The sequence below is a fragment of the Heptranchias perlo genome, chromosome 11 (assembly GCF_035084215.1).
Source record: "Heptranchias perlo isolate sHepPer1 chromosome 11, sHepPer1.hap1, whole genome shotgun sequence".
Taxonomy (NCBI): Eukaryota; Metazoa; Chordata; class Chondrichthyes; order Hexanchiformes; family Hexanchidae; genus Heptranchias; species Heptranchias perlo.
The window spans coordinates 65,170,820-65,195,818 of record NC_090335.1 but is presented as its reverse complement, the minus strand read 5'-3'; the positions used below and the strand labels follow the sequence as shown (position 1 = coordinate 65,195,818).

The 24,999-nt window shown below is 38.2% G+C and overlaps 1 protein-coding gene across 1 annotated transcript in view; it reads right to left on the bottom strand.

Moving 5' to 3' along the window:
* Nucleotides 1–17,186, bottom strand: part of sim2 (SIM bHLH transcription factor 2) — a 67,174-nt gene extending 49,988 nt beyond the window's left edge. Inside the window, exon 1 of the mRNA XM_067992382.1 lies at nt 15,874–17,186. Within this exon, the coding sequence (XP_067848483.1) occupies nt 15,874–16,048 (175 nt within the window). The 5' untranslated portion in view covers nt 16,049–17,186. The remainder of the gene's footprint in view (nt 1–15,873) is intronic.
* Between the last annotated feature and the right edge of the window lie 7,813 nt (nt 17,187–24,999).

Below are 24,999 nucleotides of genomic sequence, written 5' to 3'. Positions count from 1 at the left end.
TATTTGCAATTCACCATCCCAATGAACTCTTACACCAGGGGGCAAAATTCAACACATCCGTTTAATACGGGATGACCATAGACTAATACTATGACTTCAGGGTCAATATGAAGCAAAGGTGGAAGTATATCTCAGGACCCGGATCAGCAATTTGACTCTCCAGCACATTCTAGCAAGAGTGCAACTATTTTCCTTCTGCAATAAGCAGACTGGAGAGTACTAGTGCAGAGCAGCACGCTATCATCAGGAGGCCAGACGCCCCGTAAAGTAAGTCCCATTACTGAGAGCTGTTTGCCCCAAAGAGTCCAGCGTCTTTACTTAGGGTCCAGAAGCGTCACTTATATCCACTACACTTCTCATCACACTTCGGCAAGTTTGCTGTCCGCATGAAGATTGATGACGTTATCCCGCTAATATCAAGTTCGAATATCCAGCAACCCAGAAATTCATCTGAGCGGAGGGACAGTATAATTCCGGCCTGTTCAATGGGCGTAGGATCAAAAACCCACAGTTGTCTCAGATAGTTTGTGGTAGTTTAGGAAGGTTTGCAAACCATTTAATTGTATTGTAAACCACTCATCGAGTATCCTCTACCTAATATACATTAGGTAACGAATTCCCTTAAAAGGCGGTTTTAAGACCACTACAACACTCTCCTGTGAATCATGTGACTAAGTTATTTCACAGTGGTGACATTACCAAAGCTTCTCAACGTAATCAATCAGTGTAAATTCAGCTCCATCGTTATTTGATTGCTGGACTATAACTTGGTGTTGTAAAATTGTTTACAATTGTCAACCCCAGTCCATCACCGGCATCTCCACATCGTTATTTGATTAGACCAAGACTGGAATTATACTGCACTCTGTACCAATTCAAACCGGTGTGAGATGGTCTCAGGGCGTGAGTGCACTAATTAGTCTGCCACATCTGAATTGAAGTGTATCCAAAATTGCTTTGCATCGATGCGAAAGCGGCAGTATAATTGTACTATAAAGTACATATTAATGGAACTGGATAGTGAGACAAGTAGGTATCAACTGCAATTTAATCTTGGGGTTCCTGTGACATTTGTCAACCCATGGAGTTTTTTTTCTTGGTTAGTTTGTCATCTGAACCCTTTGAGTAAATTATAGTCTTATTAATTACTGCCAAACATCTAGAATTTGATGTAAACTTTAATATTTCAACATAAAATGACAATTCTTCCATATGTAAAGAAGTTGAGCACTCACGAGTTACACTAATTTTTTTGGGGGGTGGGGTGGAAAATGTGATTTAAGAAAGTTAGAACTATTTGGGAATATTTACATTTTAAATGTATTAAATTGCTGATTGGAAAACCCATTCAAAGCAACTTTTAAATCCAGTGACGCCGAATAGATACCTCTAGCACGTAGAGCTCAACACGCCTTATATAAAAGAACAGATGTGGCTTTTCGCCCAACTGAACGATCCATTATCATTTTCTTAAGTGTTTTTGTACGGATATCGCACAATATTAATTGTCGAATAGCTAGCGAACCAGCGACAACAAAAGAACGTCAAAAACTGAAATTAAGTCTTTTGAGTGGAATTCATTTTTTTTTGTTTGCAGTTAATTAAGTTTTCAATAGTAACAAGACAAAAACTGCACAGATTCACAAGGATCTCGGCCAAATGTAGCAACAATAATTTCAAAAACCTTCCAAAAGTATTATGTTCTGGAAATATATTACTGGCTGAAGTTTTGTACTATCGAGGGGAAAGGTGCATTTTATAGGCTTGTGAAATTCGTGGACAGTTTCACTGGTGTCCTGTGACAAACGTGTGGAGAAAGACTTTAAATCCGCCATTATTAACACACTACAGGGTTCACAAATTTAAGATCAAACAGTAAATCCCCCTCGCTTTCTGGAATTGGAGTCCCTTTGCTAACGCAACAATCTATCAGTTACAAATTCTGGTCGTAAATTGAAAACCACTAAACAATGCATCTCTGCTGTAAGAATTGGAAACTTGCCATTGGAATGAATTGTTTGAAACGCTTGCTCAATGATTTATACACAGGCACCCATATGAAGTAACCTATTAATCTCCATATGGCGTTATGCAGGTGTGGGTTAGTGCTTAGGCTACATCTAGTCGTGAGATATTACAGAATATTGCAGAGGTATCTATATATTGTTTATTTCAAATGGTGGCTGGTCTATTTTAACTATTGGAATTTAGGTGGTTTCTCAAGAATTGTGCATTTTGAGATATGCAATTGAATAAATACACTCAGACATGATAGGTCAACCAGGATCCTACAGCTACAGCAGGGCATTCTGAAAAAACGGTCCATGTGATTTGATGCTAATTACCGTACATAATTTCCATTGTATGTACTCTGGTAATCAGGGAACACAAACATTGCGCTTTTGTCAAGAAAACAAATATTAAAATAACATTTAAAATAGCGTCCAAAATCCTTTGCAAAGAACAGACATGGAACTAAGGTTCACCATGGTATTGCCAAAATACACACATGCACGTGCACAAAGAGAGAGAGAAAGAATTAGCCCAGATAAATTGGAAAGCAAAAACGACAGACAAGGCAGTGGACAAAGAATGGGTAGCATTCAAACAGGAGATGTTTAGGATACAAGCTAAATAAATTCCCACAAGTAGTAAAGGATGTGCAGCAAAAGATGGAGGTGATCCCTTACGGAGTAGAGATATTAAAATTTAAAAAGGCACAAGACAAATCCACAACTAATAACTCAAAAGAAAATCAAACAGAGTATAGAAAATATAGATGGAAAGCAAAAAAAGATTAGAAAGGCTAAGAGAGGGTATGAAGAAAGACTGTCTGGTAACATAAAGGGAAATGGTAACGGCTATTATAAAGATGTAGAAAATAAATGGTAGGGTTGATCAGAGATGAAGAAGAAAATCTTCTTATGGAAGATGAAGGAATAGTTCAAATAACTGATACTTTGCCTTCGTTTTTATAGAAGAGTGTGGTCGTGAGAATGAAATGAGAATGGAGGAGAAGGTGGAGCAGTTGGGTAAGATAACTATAGATAAGGAACCAGTATTTTAAAAATGGTGGAACCAAAGTGGAAAAGGCATGGGGGTGGGGGTGGGGGTGGGGGGGCGATGACACGCGTCTCAGAATGCTGAAGGAAGTCAGAGAGGAATAACAGAGGCTCTGACCACAATATTTCTAATATCCCTGGGCCAGAGAAGTATAGAGTTATCAATATATCTCTTTTTAAAAAGGGAGAAACGTATAAACCAGGCAACCATACACCAGTTAGCTGAACATCAATAGCAGGCAAGCCTCCAGAGGCCATAATGTGGGACAAAATTAATACTCATCTAGAAAAACGTGGGTTAATTAAGGACATGATGTGGAAGGAGGTAGCCTCCGAAATGAGGAATGAGGAAGGAGGTAGCCTCCGAAAGCTTGTGAATTTAAAATAAAATTGCTGGACTATAACTTGGTGTTGTAAAATTGTTTATAATTAAGGACAGGCAGCACAGATTTGTGAAAAGCCAAGTTGTGTCTGACCAATTTGATAGTTTTTGGAGGAAATAATAAAGTGTATTGATAAAGGAAATGTAATGTACGATGTGTGTATGAATTTTCAGAAGGCATTTGGATAAGGTGTCATATATGAGGTTTGTTGATAACATTAAAGTACATTATATTAAAATGATTGTGATAGCATAGAAATAGAATAGTGGTTAATAATTTTTTTTCAGACTGAAGGGATGTAATTAGTGGTATTCCACAGGGACAATGTTAGGACTAATGTTCTTCTCAATATATACAAATGATTTATACTTGGATACAATATAAAATTTTGTAGATGACCCAAAAATAGTGATTGTGGTCAACTGTAAATGGACTGTATGTGATTTCAGGAAGACGTCGAGAGGTTAATAGATTGGGCCAATAACTGTCAAATGGAATGTAATGCAGAGAAATGTACAATGATATATTTTGGGAGGAAGAATAAGTAAAGGAAATATACATTCAATGGCAAAGCTTTAGAAGTAGAGTAGCAGACTCAGGGGTTCAGATGCACAATTCTTTTAAAACGGAAGGACAAGTTGATACAGCTGTAAAGGTTTTATAAGGACATTAAGTATACAGGCAGAGGTAATGCTAAACTTATACAAATCATTGCTTAGATTATAGAATATTGTGTCCACTTTTAGGCACCTATAGCCAGGAAGGATGATGAGGCAATGGAGAGTGTTCAGAAGAGATTCACTAAAACAAACTTTAGTTATGAGGAAAGGCTAAATAATGGACTCTTTTCACGAGAAAAGAGGGTAAGAGAAGAACTAATCGAGGCAACAAAACTCTTATAATCTTTGAATAAGTAAATCGGGAAAATCTAATTCCACTGGTTGATAACTAGAGGGCATAAATTTAAAATCATCACTGAAAGAATGAAGGAAGAAGTTAGTTTTCTTATGAGCAAGGTTGTTAGGAATGGAATGCCCCACAAGAAACAATGGTTCAAGCAGAATCCATAATAGCTTTAAAAGGGAAGTGAACAAATGTTTGAAAAATTAAAAAGGTATGGGAAAGGGGCAGGGGAATGGAACTAAGTGGATCGCTCTTTCGGAGAGCCTGCACAGATTTCATGTGCTGAATGGTTTCCTTCTGTGTTGTAAAATTCCATGCTTGGACCCAGTAGGACCAAAGCTTTGTACTGGTATATTTTGAGTATGCTCTTCCTTGAACAAATATTATTTGAACTCAAGCTCATTAAAAATGATACTCAACACTGGGAGTTGGAGGCTTCACGGTAGGTGCTCTGCAGGACTGGAGTGATATTCTTACTGAGCACCTCCCTATGGATTGGCATTGGCACAATAAGAAAATTCAGTTCCAAATGGGTTGTGCAAAATGCTGAGTCTCATTACTTAAGTCATCAGAGAACTTAAAGTTTAAGAGGTAAGTCAATATATAAAGGGGATGTTGACAGGTGCAAGCATTTTCCTTTCTTTTTGCTTTAAATGCAGTAACGCGGCCCTGCACCTGTGTTAGTTCAGTTGAAATAATACTTGCTTTATTCGGAGGGCCACGTCTCACTTTTAAACGGCCTCACTGTTTTTAAAGTCCCAAATAATGCCCGATTTTGTGCTTCAATATGGGTCACAGTAATATAACTTTACATTTTCTATATGGTATTTTATTTCGAAAGTGCTTAAATATCATCAATTTCAATGCAAAATTCCCTCCAAATAAAATGTATAAACATCTCTTAATGTTTGTTTTTTGGTGAGATATTAAAGAGGGCGTGGGGTTTGGGTCATTATTTTTTGGAACATGAAAAGGTCGTTAACACAAACTCTTGTCTACCGACAATAAATAGTTGTCTGTATTGGGGTGACGGGGAATACCCTATCGAGGTTTGAGTTTTTGTTTCGATTTAAATTGGGTTGGAGATTGGGACCTAGGGGAAGGTTTACTATAACGGTAAGTTTGCGATAAACCCATTCAACATCATTTAACTAGAAAATCTGAAGGGCACAAATTGACTTCAGAAACATTGCCTGGAGAAGTCTTCCTTGCCTGGCTTAAACCCCATTAAAGTGCAACAGGGAAGGAGACACGCTGAATGTCACCTGTTCTAAGATTGTAAATCTCTTGTGGCATTTTGATCATGATTAATGGATTAGCAGAAACCTGTCGAGATACTCTTGCTGAATTAAATACTTTGAATTATTATGAAAGGATTGTTGGAAAAAAATCCAGAAAAAATATCTCGGGTTCTTTACACCAGGCCTCTATTAATTATACCCCCTCCCACGGACTCCAGATACGAGTATAGTGACTGACCCATGATAAGCAGGTTCTGTCATTATCTTGACATGTTCAAATCGGTACCAAATCCCTTTGTCCTTCAGTCAGTAATGAAGTCCAATATATCCAATCTGGTCATATTCAGCATTCATTGCATCTCCTGACATTATTGCAAGTAATAGGATGGGGCAGAGCTAAGCGCAGTACAAATAAGCTGTACCGATATTTCAAATAGGCTTGGACCTTTCAGACAAAATGTGTAAAAGGCTATCGCTGATGCATTGATGGATTGTAAAAGAATAAATGACAGTACAGAGTACTCAATCTCTGTATGTACAACGTGTAGGTACATTGTTTCTCTCACATCGCCACTTATTTTATCTTGTGCAAACAAAAGATATTGCACTAACAATGTGACATAACCTCTAAAAATAGTTAACCGTAGCGTTAAAACGCCGTCGAGATTGCGTGCCATTCATGAATGGGCTGTTGTGTTTTCTGTCTGTATCCTCACTTCCTCTTTTTCACTTTCCAAAGGCCAAAAGGCAAGGTTGAGTTATTTTTCTCTCTCTCTGTTTTCCAAGTTAGCTTTGATAATGACCCTTTGCTTTGCTGTGAGCTTCTCCCCCGAACGCGTGAGGTCCGCGGACTGTGACTGTTTACTCCCCCAGTAACACCTAAGTACAATTTCTTATTAACGTCAATACAAAGCGAGGGTGCAGGGAAGGGGTGGCCTAACGTTATTAATCTATTTTCATCACTGTACAACCAGCACTCATCCACTATGACAATATAATTCCAGGAAACACTGCGAGTAAAAGATTCGACATTTCCTTATATTTTCTCTGAAAACATCTTAACGATCATATATTACACGTGCTGTGGAAATTGTCCATTGAAATAAGTAAAGCGGCGTTTTTTTGGATCAGGCAATGTGTCACTTAGCCTTTATTTTGTTTCGATTTTTTCCTGGAATGTAAACGCCGTAGTAGAGAGTCGCCTACATTTAAACTGATCCATTGGGGCATGTGGATCAAAAACAACAGAGACCAGGGAGTAATAACTGCAGAATCTGACTTCTTAACTTCATCAAGTTCTGATAAGTGAACGGAAGTGTTTTTACCAGGTTTCTGTGTGGGCACCCCTTTCTGGGCTGGCCCCTGGAGCTCGTTAAACATTGACACCGTCCGATCTAATGGCTGAATGGAGCGGACAATTTTATTTTTATAGTGTTCGGGTCACGTGGCCAGCCACAGTTCCCCCTGGGTTGAAAAAAAAGGTGCATCAGTGCACAATGGAATACATTTCAGGGCACTTGGTCCTTAAGCATCAGATGGTTCAGGAACTGTGAAAGCTAAGTCTTTAGTCTGGGTTTGCAGAGACGCTGTAGTTTCAGTCCAATCTTAATGCGCTTACACATGGAAGCATACACGAGCATTCACACACACATCCATACACACACGCCCAGACACACAAACACATACACACTCTCTGTGGGAAGTTCCATCGTTAAGTTGCTCACTCAATTTTCAAAAAGTAACAATATGACTATTTCTAGTACAAAATCAAAAATAATTGGGGATACTGGAAATCTGAAATAAAAACAGAAAATGCTGGAAACGCTCAGCAGGTCAGGCAGCACTTGTGGAGAGAGAAACCATCGACCTGAAACATTAACTCTGTTTCTCTCTCCACAGATGCTGCCTGACCTGCTGAGTGTTTCCAGCATTTTCTGTTTTAATGTATTATTTCTAGTGTTGCACAACCCACTTAGAATCTTCATTAGGAATCTTCTGTTCCCTCTTCGTTGTTAAATATTAATCAGCACTTAATAAGCAATGTTCGTATTACATGGTTTCCCATCTACAAATGTAGTGGTAAATCACGAATTTGTAATCCAATTACTGATGTAACTCACTCATAGCCACTCAGAACCTTGATGTCATCACGTCCCTGCTAGCGTGACAGTCGTTATTTTAATCTCCGCTTTCTAACTGCTTATGTCAATATTTGTTGTTTTGTTTAATCGAGGCATATTTAAAATAGGACTCTGGTATCTAACTGTAAGCCCACATGCAGTATCGGGTTTTACTGTGCAATGGCTGGGACTTGCACTGTGGGATTCATTGCTGTCGAATAAAACTAACCATAGGGGATTAATAATCTAACAGGACAAGTATGGAACATTCCGATAAAATCTTACAACGCGGCAAATACAAAAAGCCTCTGTTCTCGGTACACCTCTTTCACACCCACGGAGGCATCAATTAAAAGCACGCGGATAGCTATTTTGGATCATGAAACCATCTTGAACGTTTAAAAATAAGAATAGTAAACGCTGGAAGTGCAAAATAGGCCAATCAGGCAGCACGGGTTATTGCTCTTTCAGATGCATTTTCAGCATTTTCTTTCATTTCAGATTTCTACCATCCACTGTGTTTCTCTATAGTTTTGGCAGTTCTGTGTGCTTAATCGTACCATTGCCTACGTGAAGTTGGCGTTTTTATCATTATCAAGATTAAAATAACAACTTTCATTGAAAATACTTTTTCTGGAAAAGTATTGCAATACCTCGGGTAATCTGTTGAAGTGTGCAAGTATATTTACATATTGTTGTCACCACGGTTAGATTGGGCAGGGTGCAATGCGATTAAATATGTACATGCAGAAAGACTATTATAGGAAATGCATTTTAATTGTGTTATTCAGCGTTCACGGGACTTCATTTTTTTAAAAAAAGAACTAACGTGAGATTGGATTTCCTGACGTTGGTCTCAATATGTAATGATCATGAATGCACGCACACTCCAATTCACTCCAGTGGATCAATCTCCGGTGTGATCTATATCAAACCGTTGCCATTCAAAGTTCACAAAAGCACAGGTCAAGTTTCTTTCCAATAAATATTTTCCAGATATCTGTTGCTTTAATTTAGTATAAGATACATTTTCCCTTTACAAAATCGAGCAAAATCGATATTACTAAATTCTAATACCCCTTTGCCGAATATGCTTTTGAAGTGCAAGCTTCCACCATTAACGAGGAGGCTCCCTTTCTGCTGACTCCCTGAAACCTAGAATCAAAAACTACCATAACCGAAGGAAAAAATGTAAAACAATTACTCTTTTTACGAGCAATCACGGAGCCCTTGTTGTGAAAAGCTTTCCGAAAGCACAGTTACCCTTTTAATCTAACGACTGCATTAATTGATGTCTTAATGAATACGGCGAGAGTGAAGTAGCGAGTGGATTCTCATACACTCATTTGTATCCATATAAACATACCAACCCCCTCCGATTCGCCTTGCGGCCATTTCACATAATTAATTACAAAAGCATCTTATAGCAGTTAATATATTTGTCACCCAGTTTAGCTAAATTCTATACAGTATTCATTGTTTATAGTCCTGCATTGGTGAAAGAATGTGAATTTTCAGAGCTCATTAATCATAGAGTTTTTGTGCCGTAGAAAGAGTAAACATTAACAATAATTTGATTTATTTTATGTACGTTGTACTCAATTAACGTTCATTTTCATGCGATTAATGCTACAATGTAGATCAGAAGGACCGACTCTTCGCTATTATTGTATGTTGACGTTGCTTGCTTCTATTTGGAACCTGTAACAGTTCGAATTCAATTACTGAATTCCTACAAGAAACTAACAGACGTTGGTTTACTTTCTCACAAATCCAGCGAATTTACAGCAGTAACAATGAGCAACAATCTTATTGACCTGAATTCTGATTCGGTGATAATTGCTCTTGTATGCGTTTCAGCTCAGCATTTTTAAACAGTGTATATATCAGCCTCAATGAACTGCCTTTTACCTATCAAGACTTTAAGATATATAGGATGGAGAAAGATTTGTATTATGATTTACCTATATATGTGAGAATGTCTGTATTGTATGCACACCTTCCTATAAATGCGTCTACTTGTGTGCATATTAATCTGTGCGCATGTGTGATCACTTGTGTGTCTGTGCGTCAATGCATGCATATATGTATTTACGCATGTTTGTGTACATATATTTAATTGCATTTGTGCATTAGTGTGTGCATACCCGTATGTTAATACGTATCTATATATATAAGAAATAAATAGCTTGCACTTATTTAGCGTTTTTCAGGACCTCAGGTCGTCCCACAGTGCTTCACAGCCAATTAATTACTTTTGAAGTGTAGTCACTGTTGTGGGGAAACGGCAGCCAATTTGGCACAGCAAGGTCCCATAAACAGGAATGAGATAAATTACCAGATAATCTGTTTTAGTTCTGTTGGCTGAGGGATAATTATTGGCCAGGACACCAGGAAAACTCCTCTGCTCTTCTTCGAATAGGGCTATGGGATCTTTTACTACCATCTGAAATAGGAAACGGGGCCTTCATTTAACATCTTACCCGAAGGACACCAGCCCCGATAGTGCAATACTCCCTCAGTACTGCAATGAGGTGTCAGCATTGATCAGATCCTGGAGTGAAGTTTGAACCCCCAACTGACTGACTCAGAGGCGAGAATACTATTACTGAACCAAAACTGACACCTCGCATGTATGTATCAATATTAAAGACATAAAAACAGCCTCTGAGATTTGTAAGTTTAAGATCAATGTAAAAGTTTGTGCCATTTGGTTCATTTATAACTAAATATATAACGCCATTGATGTCTGGAAACCAACCGATTACACTTTGTTCAATGCATTCCCACTATAGCTGCAGTTATACTGCTTACATACAGGCACAGCTCCACTTCTCGCTGCAATTTCTACACGTTAGGGCAGCAGGGAGGGCAGTATCCTGATAACATTAGGGATGTATTTACATTGCAAGTTTAGCACCAATGCCGAGCATTCCCACTTCATACCTAAACTTGACTGTAATACTAAACTTGAATGTAAAGCTAGTGCAGTGTTAAATCTGATTTACCAAGGCCCGTGGGCACTATTAAAACTATCTGACCTTCATTTAAATAGTTAACATTTACGTTCTTTAATTGTTGGGAGGAGCTCTGAGCAGAACAATTAAGATTCCAGCCATTCAGAAGCCAAGCAATGTAAACACTGGACTAAACGACTGAAACCCAAACTGCAGTCACTGTCCGAGACTAGTGTCTGCAGTATAAATGCACCCTAAAAATTCTAAATGTATAAAGCCAAACAACTGTCTGGGCACGTCACACGGGGACTGGAGTTATACTACATCTGGTGCCAAATTCTAGCAGCGTGAGAGGTCCTCTCAGGAGGGGGTCTCACATCACTTGTTTTTAGTGCGCTAGAGAATCAAATGGGAACTTGAATCCCCAGTTGTACTCCTATTCTCGGACGATGGGCACCTGAAGCTGTTTTGCATGGATGGAAAAGTGGCAGTATAACTGGTCTTTGGTCAATCAAGGACAGTGAAATCACACAACACAATCAAATATTTAATATAATATGGGACACTAGGCTCCCCTGAATTTGATGCTAAATTTTACGTTCATCTGTGTCTATATTACAACAGCCACTCCAACAGAAATTCAGTTTTGAAACCTTTCCACCAGATAAGGCATTATACATGTAGAAGTGCTATTATTTATCTTCCTTGTGGCAATATTTGATTCTATTTTGTAAACGATCAATAAACGCTAGAGACTGGGTTATGTGTGAGATGCCAGCTTTCTTCTTGTTGCAAACAACGCTTCACCAACAAAGCGCAGCCCCCGGAAAAACTGGGGACATCCAGGTTGTACAGTGAGGAGCGTTGGGCGCGTCCAAATGACACATTTGTTTGACACCGCCGTTGCAACGGTGCGCGTGTGTTCGCAGGAGGGTACGGGTACACGTGCCGCCAGTGAGCAACCTGAAAGCAGCATAGAGCTGAAGTTACATAATGTACATGTGGGCGCGCCGTCCCTCGTGTATCCTCCAGAGCCATTTTTTGATACTAAGAGTAGGTTTTGCTTTTAAGGCTGTGATGAAAGAATTTGATATTTCATGAATCCAACTATTTTTAAATGAATCTGGTTTCAAGCTACATTGCAATACAAACATCCTTTCAAAATAAAATCTGGTTAAATCTGTTATAAACTCGAGTTACCATTTGAACAGAAGAAAAAGGGGCAATGAATTGATTGAAGCAGGTGAAGCATTGGGCTACCGAGAAATAGCAAAGGCGTCACTTTCCGTGCAGTTACTATTGGTCCTTTGGAATAACAGATTACTTGAAATCTATATTTTCTGACGCCTGCGTCATGATGGGGTGTACAGCTTAAAAAATGGATCTGGTTAAAATAGCTTTAGGTTTTTTGGTGTGCAACATAATGATCAAGTTTATACGTGGCGGTTTTTTAAAACCTGGCGTACCTCTCCAGATATATAGTAAATATATGTGCTGATAAAAAGTCAACGCCAGGAGCAAAAATTATAGTTGGAAGAATGGACACTGCGTCATAATGCAAAAGGCGGCGGGGCATTCCTCTCCAATAAAATAAAACTAGATTTATAGCTGTTTTCATCCTCTGAATGTAACATTTCTCCTGCCATTTTTACATTGCAAACCAGCTTTTTTACCTATCTGAAATCGATCTAACTGATACACATTTTTGTAACAAATTTACGTTTGTTAATGTATAATTAGCGACGGTGAATTAAATGTCTTTTAATGGGTATAGCCATTTATGGATCAATTCAACCACCTCAAACAGTACACACCGATCACAGAGAGTTAAACAGACCGACTGCTGAGAATATATTGGGAGAAGTGCCTCAACAAAGGACTGCATCAATAGTGGAGCGCGGCTCTGACCGTCTGCTGTCTCACTGATGGTCCTGACCGCCTCTTGTTTAATAATGGGCCCTTTGCACGAGCAAAAGACTTCCGTACGAAATCTCGGGACATTTTATAGTATGCATTGGGAAAAAAATGTAATAGCAGTGCTACAAACGACTGATATATCATTTCCCTCTTAGAATGACCAAATGATCTGAGATGAAAATGATATATTTTTGCCGTATGTTCATACCTTGGGATTGATCCATCTGTTCTGCGCGGTGCATTTCGCAGCGTCCACCATTACATTCACCAGGCTATTACCTCATAACCTCATAAGAAATAATGGACATAGGAAAAAAAACTAGAACAACCATCAGTCCCCAAAGTTAAAGGGGTGCATTACAAGTGGTATTGCAGATTGCTTAAGCCTGAATAAGGGTGGTTGTTAGAGGCTGTGTACACAGCCTCCAAACCAAACAAAAGCGACCTGCTTTTTAAATCTTTTATTCCATCCTTCTAGATTATGAAAACGAATTGCACGCTAGTAATATTTATTATATGAAATCATTTCACGAACTAAATGGCAGATGTAGATGTAATAGGTAATTAACACCTGTCCTTGAAAACGCGACTCAAAACCTTTTAGGAAACTGAACTCCCTTTCTCTCACCAATAAATTCAAACAAAATAAATGATTACTGTCAATATCACGACTATCTGAATTATGCGTTGTTTAAAAATGGGGAAATGGTGTGTGTAAGCCCGACCAGTTGAGATGTTACACATACAGATAACCGGGCGGTTATTCAACAGTCAGCTATGCACCCCTCTTGGAGGCCTAGGGTAGATTTAAGAGAGCTTAGATACAACTTCATTTTACACCTTAATCCAGTGGGAAAGAAGACAGGATATATATAATGTGCGGTCTATGTAACATCATTTTTGAATGTGTTTATAACACACATTTTAAATATATATATATATCCAAATGTATAATTGTGGTTTTTTTCTATTTTAAGCAACATTTTATAGAACGGGAATGGTCAACACAACTTTCTGTTTTATAGTTCCAATTATACCATAAGTGCTGGATTTAAGGATCTCCGAGAACAATATCGACTTTTAACAACTGCGCAAACATTTAATATTTAACTCAAATGAAACAACTCAAAATTTCCCAAAGTTGGGATTGCCCATTATATTTTGCACGATCTATTGAAGGTGTGTTTAAAAAAAAATCATTGTAAATCAGGCTCAGATTAATGGTTCCCCCTGTCACTGTGTTAGTGTGGTGGAGGTACCCCGGCCTCTATTGTATACCTGAAATGACGGCTGGATTATTACTATTGCCTGGTTCAGTGCATCCTGCCGTACCATTGTAAGCCTTTATTTCACACTGCAACACGACAGGCTGCACATATCAAGGAGCGGGGCGTGTCAGTTTATTTAGTTATTCATCGAACATTAACCAGGATTTAATGAAAATTTTAGGGCGCAGAATTTTATTGCAGCGTCAATGTACACAATGACTTGGTAACAAATTGCCACCTGATTTTATCTGAGATTAGCAGCGTCCGACCTCTGGTTCCTATGCATTGAAATATGTCAAGCTAACTTGGCGATTCTAATTATATAATTCTAATTACTCGAGAGACATACGGTTGTATATAAAGAAGAACTGGGCATTTTACATTCCCCATCGAAATCGCAGTTTAATTGCTAGTTTTACTCTATAGATGTTGTATGAAATAATGGTTGCGAGTTATATTTTACGAAAAGACGTGTCTTCCTGACAAAATTCACCATTTATGTTATTGCACATAAATCAATGGATTTTCCCCGCTTTCTTTAAGAAAATGTTGGTGGAAAATTTAACATTTGTAATTAATTAGTATTTCCGAGTTAAAACGTGTTAATAATCTCACTGAAAGAATCTTTGCTCCCTTCTCCTCCGGAAACCAATGCTATTCCATATTGGTTTGTACAAATGATTTCCTGTTTAAGGATTGTTTCCTTATTGTAAGTGCACCTGTATGGAGTTCATGTGGACAAGTGCTACACACCGGAATGCGGTGCCTAGCACCGTAGGCCTATAGTAGCTTTATCTGCTGTGGGGGTGGAGGAGATTGCGTTGGTCGCTCTGTGCCACAACATCGTAATTGCATTCAAAAAAGTACCTGTTTATGAATCACGTGCATTCTTTTTGAATACGTCTAGGAAGTCGCTACATTTAGCGGCCAAAGCAACTCTACCCTCATAGTGTGTGTGTGTGTGTATTACACATATAAAGCCTTAGAATGTGTATGTTTTAAATTGTAGGCCCTGATAACGCAATATTTATATTTAAGTGCTCAAGGTTATTTCTGGAAACAATTTAATAAAATACTTTTTTTGGAAATTTTTTTAGTTACAAATCTGAGTGGGCGAAAATATGTGTCGTTTTTTCGTCAGGACACACACACACAGACAGACAGAACTGACTAGTCAGATATCAGGAATCCCATAGAATCCTGGTGGCCCATAGAATCAGTGAAAACTCAGTTTAGCCCGAGATTGTATCTTGACTGATGTGATGGTGTCCTGAAAACTTTGCCTCTCTTTGTGTTTCAGCCCGTTTGTACACGACAGTCACCCAGTCGGAGAATTGCTCGAAGTCTCATTTTACTGAACGGCCAGTAGCATTTGCAAAAAAATGAGAGCCGACAGCGAGAAATTATTTAAGATCCGTTTAGTTAAGGACGATGATTAATAACTTGCGAGAATGGTGCGGAGAACACTCGTATGTTAAAAGGCTGGTTTTCCACGAAATTATACAATAAATTATTTAAGCAAAGTCAATACACATTAAAAATATATGAAATAAGGTGGATTGCAAAATCAGAATAAAAACAGGCAGAACTTTGCAATGCGCAAAAATGATAAAATGTGAATCTTAAATGGAAAATGATACATAATGTATAACACTTAGGGCACACAAATATAACTGGAACATACCTGCAGGCGCAATATAACTACAACCCTGAGCATCTAAGTGGAAGTGTTTCATAAATCTGCTTTTTTAAAGAGTAAAATATACTAATTGAAGCAGATTTTACGCGCGAGTGTTTATACCCTGTAGCCCAACTTTGGTTTGAAGATAGAAAAGTTCAATTTTTGCTGTAAAATGTAACTTTTAGATCAGTTGACCTTAAAAAGAAGAGTTCAATTTTTATAAAGAGACCTGGATTCAACAAGAGAAAACACTTTAAAGAAGCATCGAGCAAAGCTGAATACTAGCCACCCGGATTTTGAATAAAACAATTTGTTTCAATTTTCTTTCGGTTGGTTCTTACCCTCAGGAAATACAGCCCTCATCTTGAGGTAGCTGGTCGTTAGTCTGATGATTGAGGCTTTGTCCAGCTGAGAGGTGATGGCCGAGGGTAAAGGCAGTAACTTAGCCAGCTCGTAAAATTCCCCATTTTCCTTTTCTCTTCTCGTCTTCGCGGCATTTTTGGACTTTTCTTTCATCTCGCCTATTGTACCGGAGTGTTACTGACATAATAAATACACTTTATCTGTAGCCCCGAAAACATTCGTTTGGTTTTTTAAAAAAATGTTTTTGTGTCTGAAAAATAGTTTTTTTTCCCCTCTATACAATGGCCAGAAATATCATTTAAGGCTTTTAAAATGTTTAGATTAATGATGGTTTTCCTACTCCGTACACTTCTGACTTGTATTAAATGTAATGGGACCGAGCGCTGTGTCTTTCAATATCCTCCTCCACTCGCCGCTTCTCCACACCACCTATATGTTCGCCGTCAGGTTCAGTCTTCGGGACAGGTCCCTAAGAAATTGCTGCGTTCACTTTCACATTCAGGTTGTGCGAATTGACCCCATTTCCCCCCCTCTTCCCGCCGTGGCCGTGATTCCCCGCTCTCTTATTCAACCTGTTCTCAGCTCTGACTGAATCCTCCTCCCCGGCTGAACTTGTGTGCAAGCCTTGGTGACTCTCTCCTCTGTTCGGGCTCCGGTCATGAAGGGTGAGTCGCCGAACCCGTTCTCCACCTCTTATGATCCCACGCTTTACACTAGAGCACGAAGGTGCACGGATGCATTCAGAGGTAAGGTCGCCCTTTTCAGTTCAGTGAGTGAATTCGTTCAGATCAGATCACAGACTGTGATCCCCTTCTGCCAGTCACCATCCCCAACACACAGGATTCTGGTTGCTACTGCGTACCATACGGATGATGTTGCTGCTGTGTCTTTAGGTAGGAGGGGGTGTGGTGTTGATGTGCGATTCTCTGCTCATTTCTCTGGCTGGATTATTCGAGTTCAGGCTGTCAGCCTCCCTTCAGTTCTGATCCGCATTGACCCCGTCATCATCTCCGAATGGTATTGCTGAGTTTACGGGATCCGGAGAGGGAAGTGATCTCGCCCAGACCAGGTTGCCAGGGTATGATAACACTGCCTGCGGTTCACATCTACTCATTATACTGCACAGCACTCAGAGGGTTTGTTTTCGCTTTCCTTGTGTTTTCTTTTACTCGCTGGGAGGTTTTTGTTAAGTTTGCATGGCTCTATTTTCACTTGAGATTCGCAGACAGCAATTCATCCATCTCAGACATAAGTAGTGTTCTCAGTTCTGTGTGTCACACGCCCAAGTGGCGAGTCAGATCTCTCACGTCAGTTCCAGGTTGTGCGGAAATAATCCTGTCTTCACTTCAGACTCTTAATATTAAGTGAACGCTTAACAAGAAAGTTGTCTTTTCTAATCTGTCGCCGTTTCACTTCAGTGATTCACACTAGCCTCAGTATTAGAACAGGATCATGTATAAAATAACAACTTATCTATCGTTCACATTTACAATGTGAGGAGCGATCCTAGTGTTCATGATCTGTGTGTACTTCCGTGTGTGTATGAGAGAGAACGAGAATTTTATAAATCCCCAGGTTCAGTGGATGTCCCCAAACTCAAGGATTCCCTACTTCTTGCACTCACTCACTCAAACTCACTCGGTCTCACACCCATTTACTGACAAACAAAGAAACAGAACAGCAGTGGGAAACATTTAAAACGGTGACCAATCGAGTTCAGGAGAAATATATCCCACTAAAAAGTAAGAACAAACTAGCCACTAATGACACACCAAAAATTAAGGGCAAAATTGAAACTGAAGAAAAAGGCATACACTAAGTACATAAACAACAAAGGAGAGGATGACAAAAGGGAATACGAAAAGGTTAGGAAAGAAGTCAAAAAATGAGGAAGGCAAAAAGAAACGACGAAATTAAATTATCAAGGAATATAAAAAAAAGTAAAGTATTCTACAGACACTTAAATAACAAAATAAAAGTTAGAATAGGGATAGGGCCACTAAGGGATACATACGATCAATGCATAGGTAATGGCAGCGAAATGGCAGAAATATTAAATAATTACTGTGCCTCATTATTTACCAGGGAGACTAACATGGTGGGCAGGACATTAGAAGAAAAGATAAAAAAAAACAAAAGACTTTTAAGATAGAAAGGGGGAGATAATTGATAAATTAATCAAACGTAGATAAGATAAAACTCCTGGTCTGGCTGGGTTACATCCGGGCATATTCAAAGAAGTTAGGGAAGAGATAGCAGAGGCCGTATTACATATATATAAAAATTCATTCGAAAGGGGAATAGTGCCAGAGGACTGGTGGACAGCTAATGTCATTCCTATATTTAAAAAGGAAGATAGAACAAGTCCAGGGAACTATAGACCAATTAGCTTAATGTCAGTGATAGGAAAGAAAATGGAATCTTTATGAAAAGATGTATTGGAAAAATATCTAGAAACCAAAAATATAATAACGAATAGTCAGTACAGATTTCAAAAAGGAAGGCCATGCTTGACCAACCTTATTGAATTCTTTGAAGAAGTAACAGAAAGGGTAGACAAGGGTAATGCGGTAGATGTAATATATTTGGATTTTCAAAAGGCCTTTGATAAGGTACCACATAGTAGACTCATGACTAAGGTCAGAGCATGTGGAGTTAGGGGACAAGTAGCAGAATGGATAGCAAGCTGGCTACAAAACAGAAAACAGAATAGGGGTTAAAGGTAGTTAGTCAGACTGGCAAAAGTTGGGAAGTGGTGTTCCACAAGGATCGCTGCTGGGATTACTGTTGTTCACCATTTACACAAATGATTTGGATGCGGAAATCAGAAGTACAATTTCCAAATTTGCAGATGACCCAAATTGGGGGTATAGTTAATACAAAAGAAGAATATGTTAAAATGCATGAAGACATTAATAAACTTGCAGAATCACTTGTGTAATTGGCAAATAAATTTCAATATTGATAAGTGTGAGGTAGTACATTTTGGTAGGAAGAATAAGGAGGCCACATACTGCTTGGATAATAAGAGTCTAAACGGGGTAGACGAGCAGAGGGATCTGAGGGTACAGATATACAAATCACTAAAAGTAGCAACACAGGTTAATAAGGCCATAAAAAAATCCAAAACAAGCACTGGGGTTCATTTCTAGAGGGATAGAATTGAAAAGCAGAGAAGTTATGTTAAATTTGTATAGAACCTTGGTTAGACCACACTTGGAGTACTGTGAACAGTTCTGTTCTCCATATTATAAAAAAGGATATAGAGGCACTGGAGAAGGTGCAAAAAAGATTTACTAGTATAATACCAGAACTGAGAGCTTATACCTATCAGGAAAAATTGAACGGGCCCAGGCTCTTTTGTTTCGAAAAGAGAAGACTGATGGGTGAACCGATAGAGGTTTTTAAGGTTGTGAATGGGTTTGAAAGGGTAGACAATGAGAAGATGGAGACCAGAACTAAGGGGCCATAAATATAAGATTGCCACTAATAAATCCAGCAGGGAGTCCAGGAGAAACTTTTTTACTCAGAGAGTGGTTAGAATGTGGAACCCACTACCATAAGGAATAGTTGAGGCGACTAGCATTTGAGGTGAAGCTAGATGAACACATGAGGGAGACAGGAATAGAAGGATATGTTGATTGGGTTAGTTGACTAAAGGTGGGAGGAGGCTTGTGTGGAGCATAAACACCGGCATGGATCTGTTGGGCTGAATGACCTGTTTCTGTGCTGTACATTCTATGTAACTCGCAGTCTCCCTCAGTCACTTACTACCCCACACTCACAAACTTCCTCACTGTCCCAGTCACTCACAATCTCACTCACTAATTCACTATCCCACTCTCAAACTTGCTCACTGCCCCACTCACTCAGTCTCACTCACTCGTTTATTGCCTCATTTACTCACTCAGTGCCTCATTCACCGACTCGCAGTCTCACTCACTGCTTGTGTCACTAATTTTCTGCTTCACTCACTCACTACCACACGCACTCACAGCCTCACTAACTCATTCACTGTCTCACTCACTCATTTGCTAATTGGCTCACTCATCCATCTGTCTCGCACCCACTGCTCACTGCTTCATTTACTGATCGTTTCTTTCACTATCCCTCTCATGCACCATCTACTCACTCAATCACTCACTCACTCACACCCTCACCTACTCACTGTCTCACTCATTCACTCACTCTGTCTTACACTGACTGACTCACTCACTCACTATCTCACTCATTCACTCACTATCACGCATTGTTTCATTTGTTGACTGTTTCGTTCATGATCCCGTACACACTGTCTCACATGTACTGTTTCTTAGTCTGTCTCACTTATTCATTGGTTCACTCGCCAACTCACTATCCCACTCATAGTCTCATTCACTGCTGATTCACTCACTTCTATTCACTCACCCACTTAACAATAACCACAAATTTATCCAGAAGGTGAGCTCAACTACCGCTATTCAGGTCAGTTGAGACACCGCAGTATGCACCAGCTGCCTTTCCGCTAATGAGCAGCAATTGCTGCCGCCCTGCCCACCACGACCAGAAGATTCAAGTGCAGAAAGTTAGCCCCGTGACGTCACTGCCTCGTTCTTTACACAAACTGTTACATTTTAAAACAACGCTAATTGTTTTTGGATTCTTTTTCTATTGAAAAAAATTATATTGGCCATACAATAATCGGGTAAATACTGTGCGAATATGGATGTGTACGGCCTGTACACATCTGGGCTATATTCGGTACATATGTACTAAGGTAATTTGTGGATGAATGAATGAGTGAGATAATGACAGCGACAAACGTACAGCCGTCTGACTGAAATTACTTCAAATGTACCATACTATCATTGTTTCCAAATACAGAGACATAGCACATTGGAGCTTTGACCATCGAAAATGAAATTCCCAAATCCAATATTATGGTTATGCGATTGACATTATGACATCGTACTCAAGTGACAGACATCATTAAATTGATTCACATTATTACATTGTAAGTAATTCACTCATTATTATATTGAAGTTACGTAATTAATATAATGATACTGTTGTTATGTCATTGATATATCGTGGTTATGTGACAATATTACATTGTAACTATGTGGCTAACATTATTGTACTGTCGTTATGTGATTGGCATTACTATATTGTAGTTATATGGTTGACGTTATTATTGCACTTACAGGATTGAAATTATCATATTGTTGTTTTGTAGCTGACATTATATTACAGTTATGGGACTGACATTATATTTTAATTATGCGATTGTCATTATATTTTAGTTACGTGGCAGATGTTATAATATTGTTCTTATGGACTAGCGTTATTACATTGTAGTTATGTGATTCACATTATTATATTTTAATTATGTGACTGACGTTATTATATTGTAGTTATGTGACTGATAATTATATTGTGGTATATGGCTGCCTATTGTATTGAACTTGTCTGATTGACAGTTATGCTGTAGTTATGTGATTGACATATTGCATTGCAATTATGTGACTGATATATTGTAGTTGTGTGTCTGATATAATGTAGTTTTATGATTGGCATTATTATATTTTAGTTATGAGACTGAATACTATAGTGTGCTTATATGACGGTCACAATTATTTTTTAGTTATATGATTAACATTATACTACAGTTATGTGGCTGACATTACTATATTATAGTTGTGTGATTCATATATTTTAGTTATTATATTGTAGTTTTGTGCCTGACTATTTTGTACTTTTCTGATTGACAATTAAACTGTAATTATGTGATTGACATTACATTGTAGTTATGTGTCTGATATACTGAGTTATGTGATTGGCATTATTATATTATAATTATGTGACTAATATAATATTTTAGTTATGTGACTGAGGATATTATATTGTGTTTATATGACTGATATTTTTATATTGTAGTTATGTGGCTGGCATTATATTGTTTTAAGATGATTGATATGATTATTTGGTTGTTCTGTGAATGAAATGATTATGTTGTAGTTATGTGATTGATGTTACATAACACTTCAATGCAGTATTGAGGGAGTTCTGCACTGTGAGAAATGTCATCTTTCAGATGAGATATTAAACGGAGGCCGTGTCTGTCCATTCAAATCGATGTAAAAGATTCCATAGCACTATTGGAAGTAGAACAGGAGAGTTCTCCTGGTGTCCTGGCCAAAATTTACCCCTCAACCAACATCAATAAAACAGGTTACCTGGTAATTTATCTCGTTGCTGTTTGTAGGATCTTGCTGCGTGTAAATTGGCTCTTGTAATTCCCTACCTACAACAGTGACACCTTAAAAGAATTTCATTGAATGTGAAGCGCTTTGGGAAGTCCTACGTTGTGGAAGGTACTATATACATGCAATTTCTTTGTTCATTTTTTCTTTCTTTGTTAGCTGACTGGCATCATTATATTTTAGTTATGTGACTGGCCTTATAATACGTAGTAAGCCATTTGTGATTGAGATTATTATATTGTAGCTATGAGATTGATGTTATTGTATTGTAATTATTGATTGATGTTATATTATAGTTATGTGACTGACATTATGTTGTAGTTATATTATTGGTGTAATAGTCTTGGGACGTTTTTCCACATTGAAGGCGCAATAAAAATACAAATTGTTATGTGACTGGCATTATTATATTGCAGTCATGTCATTGAGGTTATTATATTGTAGATATGTGTTTTACATTATATTTACAAGACTGGCATTATATCATCCTTATGTGACTGGTGTTATATTGTTGTGTGACTAACTTTATTATACTGTAATTATCTGATTGACGCTTTAATAAGGCATCGTTCTGTTGTTGCTTTTTAATATTGAGACGTTGATCTGTTTGCGGTGCAGCAAAGTGAGCCGCTGCTTAGCAATTACTGTTAATTGCTTTTTGTTAACAGTGCATTTACATAGGTTCATGAAACTTGTTTTGCAACATGAATGCAAATGATAGATCTGGATGGATTTTGAATGGCAACCCAAAATGTTTCTAACGTTAACGCGGTGCAACTGCGGAATCGCTTGGTAATTATGTGAAGGCGAAGAAAGATGTAGCTTGATTATTTTCCTCAGGATTCCAGTCTTTTTTGAGGTAGGGACAAGCAGATCTCACCATTTGTGACACATCTATTTTAAAACCTTGGAGTAATTCACTCCAGCCGCACATCTGCATCGACCCGGGAATTGTGCAACCTTCGATAATAAGCCTAATTTATTTCTTCAGCAAAGGTATTGGATAATAGAAAAAAAAGTTTATGGTATTCTATATTGGGGTTGTTTACATATTTGTCGTGTGGAATAAATCTGTTTGTGTCAAGCATTACATTTAATAAATATGATTTGATTCAGTAATGTTATTAGCGGAAGCGCACAATGTTACATTTGAACTGAAATTCTTAATTGACATAAGTGCTACCAAATAATATAGAAATCAAAAAAGGAAAGCTGCTGGAAATTCGAAATTCAAGCAAAAAATGTTGCAACGGCCAGCCGGCGTCGGAAATAGCAGGACGGAACTAATGCAAAGTCTCACTTGAAACATGAAACTATCTTTCTCATCTTAAAACTATCCTTCTCGATCAGATGGATACTGACATTCTGTTCCTCTCCCGCATTTTCTGCTTTGGTTTTAAATAATGACGTGTGTTGGATGCTGGGTTTATCGGAGTGAAATGTATATTGTCGTCACTTGTTACCCAAAATCCTTTAGTCACTGGCAGCTCTGATGCACAAAGATAATTGACGTTGGACACCGAATTCTCCTCACATCTATCATTCGAAGACAACGTTACAGTTCAACGAGGTCTATAAAATATGTTGATGCAATGGTGTATGCTACTATTTGTAATACTATTGTACTATGCTTCCATTTATTCAGTCCTAATCAAAAAGAAACGTGATAACTCGATATAAGTGCAAACATTTGCACCCAAATATACGACTTAAAATTGTAATTCTAAACACCGCCAATTTAGCTTATCATCTTATCCGCCCATTTGAACAAACACTGTCCCGTCCAAATGTATAGAGTTGTTTTAACATGTGGGCTGTTATTTTCTACTTGCTATTGTTTCCAGTTTCAAAATCACAGAGGGTGCAGCAAATTAAATAACGTGGTACTGCAGATATTTGGCCAATGTTTTCCACATTTCTATTTGGTATTGAAAGAAACGCCGAAGTTTTATTTAGTTGGAGATAACATTGCCATTTCTAAAATACGTTGAATTAAATATAGAATTTTATAATATTTATGTCAATCATGAATATGTAATGGCTGGGCTCCAAAAACACCGCAGGAGCTAGATTTATGAGTTATTGATATTACTAGCTTCCTGTCAATGCCATCCTCCTGGAATCATGTAGTTTATATAGTTCAGAACTCTTCAGTTATACGATATGGACTTCTGCGTTTATAGCTTCTTTTTGTCCAATATGGGCTATTGCATACAAAATAATTTCTTTCTATCTATCTACGTTCTATCTATTAAAAACAAAATATACCTCAATAGTGACATTGGATTTTAATTGATTTTTTTCCTGCAACATATGTCCCCTCATTAAGGGAGAACTTCCAGATCCATTCTTGACTTGCGGGATGTGCCTGGGTTAATAGGGAAAAACAAAGCAGGGCTATGGGGGAAAGGACAGAAGAATGGGACTAATTGCATAGCCCTTTCAAAGAGCCGGCACAGGCACGATGTATCCTATGAATCTTTCTGGAGAAATCCTATTCTCCACAGATTTCTGGTGGTTTGCCTTTTTAAAAAATCAATGGTATATACATATGTGGGGCCTCTATGGAAAAGGGAAATTCCAGTTGATCTAATGTGCCCTCAAGGGTAATACCGAAGGCACCGCTGTGTTGCAAAGAATCACTGCCCATGTTATAAAATTAAGTGCTCAATTTGCCGACGTTCGATCTTTTAAGTCACACTTCAATTGAGAAATACTCCACCGCGGAGATTAATCTATACAATTGATGAGGATTATCCGTGGTGCAGTTTTAAACGTTAATTGTGAGGTTAGTTAACACCATTCTCACCAATACATAATCTTCATTAAAATCTTTCGGATCATCGTGTATTGCGGGAAAGC